The following is a 6,815-nucleotide window of genomic DNA, read 5'->3' as shown; positions in this document are numbered from 1 at the left end:
GTCTCCATTTAACCCATATGAGCCACCAGGGGGCAGCACACCCTGAGGAATAATGACGTCTCCATTTAACCCATATGAGCCACCAGGGGGCAGCACACCCTGAGGAATAATGGCGTCTCCATTTAACCCATATGAGCCACCAGGGGGCAGCACACCCTGAGGAATAATGACGTCTCCATTTAAACCGTTTAAATGTCACGTCCTTCAGAAATAATGAGATCAAAATGACATTCCAGCCTCACCAGAAATAACTAGAGCTCTGACTACTTCAGGAGAATAAATTATGTTTCTATTTTTATTCCAGGACACTTTTTATGACCTAGTTCTAATTTGATTTTTAAAATATCAAAACCAAAATAAAGGTAACGTGTATGGAGGACTCAAAATGACTTAAGTATAAATAAATAAATAAATAAATGCATGAATAAATATAGGAATAAATAAATAAATGCTTAAATAAATGTATAAATAAATAAATAAATGCTTAAATAAATGTATAAATGAATAAATAAATGTATAAATAAATGCTTAAATAAATGTATAAATAAATAAATACAGGAATGAATAAATATAAGTTATAAATCAACAGGACATCATTAAATAAATATATTTCTACATTTCTGTATTTCTTCATTTATTTATTTCTCTATTTATGTGTCCACACGTATTTCTTCATTTATTTATGTGTGACATTTACGTGTCCGTATATTCAAATGAGCTGGGCGGTCCGAACCTCATTGTTGAACAGGATTGGTCAAATCAGGGAGCAAGACAGAAGTAATCGATCCCTAGCACTTGGATCTGTAGACGAACAGCGTTTATTATGCATTCTTGTCTGTACATTCTAAATACTACTGTTGTTGAGTCACGGAATGTAATTTAAGGATGTTTTCAGTCGAGAAGTTAGTAGTTTAAGCATCAAATCTGTGGTCGGTTTATCGAGATTCAGCCTAATAAGGATATGCGACGCAGATTTGAGGTCCTGCTCGCGGGACCACTGAGCTCCGGGCGGTCAGCGCTGTGTGGCCGCCGAGAAGCCTGATCTCGGCAGGACTTTTTGAAATGCTCCGCTGGCTCTGACGTCTCCGTAGCGGCTAAACATGAGATATAATTAGGTTTTGGAGGATCTAAAGAGCACAACGAGTTTATTATTTATTAAAAGATAACGTTACGTCAATTTGACTGAGATTCATAACTTCATATTGTAGCGACCCTTGGTCAGGATGGAAAGCTACGAGACGTTTTATAGTTATTACCGTTTATTCGGGAACAAGTACCAGGCTACTGTAGGCGGAGTATACGCCAAACGACAGTGAACACCGCAACACTACTCCACTGTAAAGTATTTTACAGTGAATAATTGGAGTAAATTCATGAACAAGAACAGTTGATGTGGTGACGTCACACGACCAGAAAGACCGTCCTGCGTCCTCGAGAGTCTGGACTACCAAGACCAGACTCCAAAGACCAGACTCCAAGAAAACACGAGTACTCAGTGTAATTGGAATTGATAAACGGCTGAAGTCAAAAAGCTGTCTAGGCTAACTTCTGCTAACGGTTAGCTGAGCGAGCCAACTTCAGCTTCATGTGCCAGGCAAAAATAGTCGAGCACAACACACCAGGTGCATCACACTCCGGTGACCAATCATGCTTTAGACAGAGGTTCGGACCGCCCGGCTCATTTGAATATACGGACATGTAAATGTCACACATAAATAAATGAAGAAATGCGCGTGGACACATAAATAGAGAAATAAATAAATGAAGAAATACAGAAATGTAGAAATATATTTATTTAATGATGTCCTGTTGATTTATAACTTATATTGATTCATTCCTGTATTTATTTATTTATTTATACATTCATTTAAGCATTTATTTATTTATTTATACATTTATTTATTTATTTATACATTTATTTAAGCATTTATTTATTTAAGCATTTATTTAAGCATTTATTTATTTATTCCCATATTTATTCATGCATTTATTTAAGCATTTATTTATACTTAAGTCATTTTGAGTCCTCCATAAACGTGTGTGTGTGTATATATATATATACATATTAAATATTATATATATTATATAATATATATATATTAGATATTATATATAATATATATATTATGTATATATATATATTATATGTTATGTATATATATTTTATATATATTATGTATATATATTATATATATTCAGTATATATAATATATATATATATAAATAAAATAATTACATAAACTTTTCTGCCTTTTTAGACACCGGCAGGTTTTCAAAGTAGATATTTTTATTCGGACTTTATTGTAAAATTGTAGCTTTTCATAATTCATATTAAATAAATCTCTCAAATACATGCGTCACATTTTAAAATCTCTTTTTCAGCAAATTCTAAAGTGCATTTTATTTATTCATTTGAGTTATTACAGCTTGTTATAGTTATTACTATTATAGCTATTAAAGTTATTATAGTTACTACTATTATAGCTATTATAGTTATTACAGATAAAACGACTAACGTGCCTCCTCGATGCATGTTCCTCGTGTGATTCTGAGTTGAGTTTACTCTGCATCTGTTATGTGTACTTTATGTTTTATGTTCTTTATGTATTTTATGTTCTTTATGTATTTTATGTGTATTTTATGTTTTATGTTCTTTATGTATTTTATGTGTGTTTTATGTGTTTTATGCATACATGTATGGAGCTTATGAAATATTCACCTGTCCTCCACATACATTATGCAGTCATGTTCATATGTTTTTAATCTCAGCGTTCTAGCTGGTTAAAGGTCAAAGGTCACCGAGCGTCTCCTGACTGTCGGCTCCTCCTCTAAACCGGGTCAGAATTTCACGTTCAGTTCCTGTGAGTCTTAATAAACCTCCTCACTTCTCTATTCTCCTAGATTTAAGCCGACTCGGGTTTTATATCCTTATAGGCCTGAATATGAAGCTAAAGGAACCCGACCCCTGGACCAGAACCAGAGGACCAGAACCAGAGGACCCGACCCCTGGACCAGATCCAGAGGACCAGAACCAGAGGACCCAACCCCTAGACCAGAACCAGAGGACCAGAACCAGAGGACCCGACCCCTGGACCAGAACCAGAGGACCAGAACCAGAGGACCTGACCCCTAGACCAGAACCAGAGGACCAGAACCAGAGGACCCGACCCCTAGACCAGAACCAGAGGACCCGACCCCTGGACCCGAGTTCTGTGAAAGTTCTCCACTCGGGACGCCACATGGTGGTCAGAAAGCTTTATTCAGCAAATCATACGAACACGGTAGGAAATGCATCTGTATCAGAACCGTGAGGCGTATCAGAGCTGTGATTGGTTGGGAGTGGCTACAGTGTCTGAGGTCATTGAGATGATGTGCACGTGAAACGGCAACACGCACACGCTAAGGAGCGTGTTCCAGTTCATGGAGGTGAAGAGGAGACGAGGACTCGACCCGCCGGCCTCTCAGGTTCCTCAGGTGAAGCCGGAGGAGCACGGACGTGGGATCTGACCCCAGGTCAGCAGAGAAGACGCTGACCTGGGGTCAGCTGAGAAGACGCTGACCGACAGGGTCAGCTGACCTCAAGTAAGTAAATCAAAACAAGCTTTCAAAACAAAATCAAAGCAAAACACAGAAGATAAGCTCAGTTCATCTGCCGCTCTAGAAGCTTCTTAAGATATAAAACATGTTCAAATCCAGCAGAATCTAATTGTTCTTTATGCTAAACTCAGTGAGGACACGCCCATAGAGGTGACATCATCCAGAGAGGTGACCTCATCCAGAGAGGTGACCTCATCCAGAGAGGTGACATCATCCAGAGAGGTGACATCATCCAGAGAGGTGACCTCATCCAGAGAGGTGACATCATCCAGAGAGGTGACCTCATCCAGAGAGGTGACCTCATCCAGAGAGGTGACCTCATCCATAGAGGTGACATCATCCAGAGAGGTGACATCATCCAGAGAGGTGACATCATCCAGAGAGGTGACCTCATCCAGAGAGGTGACCTCATCCAGAGAGGTGACCTCATCCATAGAGGTGACATCATCCAGAGTGACATCATCCAGAGAGGTGACATCATCCAGAGAGGTGACCTCATCCAGAGAGGTGACCTCATCCAGAGAGGTGACATCATCCAGAGAGGTGACATCATCCAGAGAGGTGACATCATCCAGAGAGGTGACATCATCCAGAGAGGTGACCTCATCCAGAGAGGTGACCTCATCCAGAGAGGTGACCTCATCCAGAGAGGTGACCTCATCCAGAGAGGTGACATCATCCAGAGAGGTGACATCATCCAGAGTGACATCATCCAGAGAGGTGACTTCATCCAGAGAGGTGACATCATCCAGAGAGGTGACCTCATCCATAGAGGTGACATCATCCAGAGAGTTGACCTCATCCAGAGAGGTGACATCATCCAGAGAGGTGACATCATCCAGAGAGGTGACCTCATCCAGAGAGGTGACTTCATCCAGAGAGGTGACATCATCCAGAGAGGTGACATCATCCAGAGAGGTGACCTCATCCAGAGGTGACCTCATCCAGAGAGGTGACATCATCCAGGCCTGAACCAGAGGGAACCGGGTCGGTCCGGGTCAGTCTGGGTCTGGTATCAGTCCATGGAGCTTCTTGTCCCCCCCCGCTCGGCCTTATGGGTAATCCCCCCCCCCACAGACTGGTCCCCTCAGCGTCTTTGGATTTTATAACCTTTCAAATAACGCGACACGTAAAACATCGACTTTAGTCTCGCTGGACATGAAAGTCGACCTAGTTTCGCTGACGCATGAAAGTCGACCTGTTTGTCTTTATTGTTGTTGTTCTGGAGCTCTGTCGTGGTTCAGCCTCCGGATCAGACGCTCATCCAATGCTGGACAACAATAAACAACAACAACAACAACAACATTCCTCTGTCTCGCGGCTCTGATCACAAATCAAGATCAAAAGAAACCTAAAGAATGAAAGATTCAATATTCTCTTCTATCTACACCGCCGGTACACGGGGACTTCTGATGGGAGGAGAAAGGGAGGAAGAGGAGGGACGAAGGAGGGGAGTCTCTTGAGCGTCAGGAGGTCACGTGACCACAGCCGGAGCGCTGCATTGGTCCTGGTCCTGCCCTCCACATTTCACACGCAGAGAGGACGACGGTCACAAACGTTTGCCAGGATCATTTTGTTGTGTTATACTTATGAATAAACAATACACAGAGAGGTCCATAGGCTGTTAGTACGGGTAATCTGCCTAGCAACGTGCAGACACAGGTTTCTCTTTTTTCTTTTTTTCATTTAAAAAAAACAAACAATAAAAACTACGACAGGTACTCGTCGTTGTCGTCGTCGTCGTCTTCGTAGTCCTCGTCTTCGTCGCGCTCGTCGTCCGTGCCGGCCCGGTCGTTGAGAACAAAGGAATCTTCGTCGTCGTCTTCGTCGTCGTCGGGGAGCAGCGAGTCTCCGCTGCCGAGGTCTCCGGAAGACTCCAGAACCACGCCTGGAACCGGACCGCACGGGACCGTTAGAGCTTCATGAGATGGACTCCACGTCTGCACTGTCAAGATTATCTTAGCATAAAGCCACCTAGCATCCGTCATGCTACACATAATAATAATAATAATACATTCATTTTATAAGGCGCCTTTCAAGGCACTCAAGGTCGCCGTACAACATATTTAAAAATGGACACAATTAAAAAGCAGAACAGTTAAAAAGCAGAGCAACCAAGAGGGGAACAGGTCAGCCATAGGCCTGCCTGAAAAGGTGAGTTTTGAGGTGAGTTTTGAATAAAGTGATAGAGTCAATGTTTCTGATGTCAGGGGGGAGAGAGTTCCATAGGCGAGGGGCAGAGCGGCTGAAGGCTCGTGACCCCATGGTGGACAAACGAGCTGGGGGGACGGTCAGGTTGATGGAGGAGGCAGACCTGAGAGACCGGGTGGGGATGTTGAGTAGGTGAGACAGGTATGGAGGGGCGAGGTCGTGGATGGCCTTGAATGCATGGAGCAGGATCTTAAAGTCAATGCGGTGTTTGATGGGAAGCCAGTGGAGTTGCTGTAGAACAGGGGTGATGTGACAGATGGAAGGGGTTTTGGTGATGATGCGGCAGCAGCGTTCTGGACCAGTTGGAGCTTATGGAGGAGTTTCTGGGGGAGACCAAAGAGGAGGGAATTGCAATAATCCAAGCGGGAGGTGACAAGAGAGTGGACCAGGATGGCGGCGCTGTTGGGTGTGAGTGAAGGGCGGAGGCGGTTGATATTTCGGAGGTGAAAGTAGGCAGACCGGATGGTGGTGTTGATGTGAGTGTGAAATGACAGTGTGCAGTCGAGGACGACGCCCAGACTCTTAGCCTGAGGGGAGACCAAAGAGGAGTTGTCTATTGTCAGGGTGAAACTGGGATGCTTGGTGAGAGTGGACTTGGAGCCAATGAGGACAACCTCGGTTTTATTGCTGTTCAATTTGAGGAAGTTTGAGGTGAACCAGTCTTTGATTTCCTGTAAACAGGCACAGAGGGAGGGGGGCGGGAACGTGGAAGAGGGTTTGGAGGAAACATAGAGTTGGGTGTCGTCAAGCTCCTCTTTTATGGAACCAGCTTCCAATTTCAGTCCGGGAGGCAGACACAGTCACCTCGTTTAAGAGTAGACTTAAGACCTTCCTCTTTGACAGAGCTTATAGTTAGGGCTGAATCAGGTTCACCTGGTCCAGCCCCTTGATATGCTGCTATAGGCTTATAGCTGCCGGGGGACGTTTTAGGATGCACTGAGTACCTATCTCCTCTTTTTTCTCTCCTTAAGATGAATTTTCATCTCTCAATCACACGTTACTAACTC

At 43.4% G+C, this 6,815-nt stretch overlaps 1 protein-coding gene across 1 annotated transcript in view; it reads right to left on the bottom strand.

Annotated features, from left to right (window-relative positions):
* Nucleotides 1-5,151: 5,151 nt before the first annotated feature.
* Nucleotides 5,152-6,815, bottom strand: part of LOC130190294 (testican-3-like) — a 35,643-nt gene continuing 33,979 nt past the window's right edge. Inside the window, exon 7 of the mRNA XM_056409617.1 lies at nucleotides 5,152-5,485. Coding sequence (XP_056265592.1) covers nucleotides 5,307-5,485 — 179 coding nt within the window. The 3' untranslated portion in view covers nucleotides 5,152-5,306. The remainder of the gene's footprint in view (nucleotides 5,486-6,815) is intronic.

This window comes from Pseudoliparis swirei, chromosome 24, assembly GCF_029220125.1.
Source record: "Pseudoliparis swirei isolate HS2019 ecotype Mariana Trench chromosome 24, NWPU_hadal_v1, whole genome shotgun sequence".
NCBI classification, from domain to species: domain Eukaryota; kingdom Metazoa; phylum Chordata; class Actinopteri; order Perciformes; family Liparidae; genus Pseudoliparis; species Pseudoliparis swirei.
Note: the sequence above shows the minus strand (reverse complement) of the source record. Positions and strands in the feature narration are given on the sequence as shown.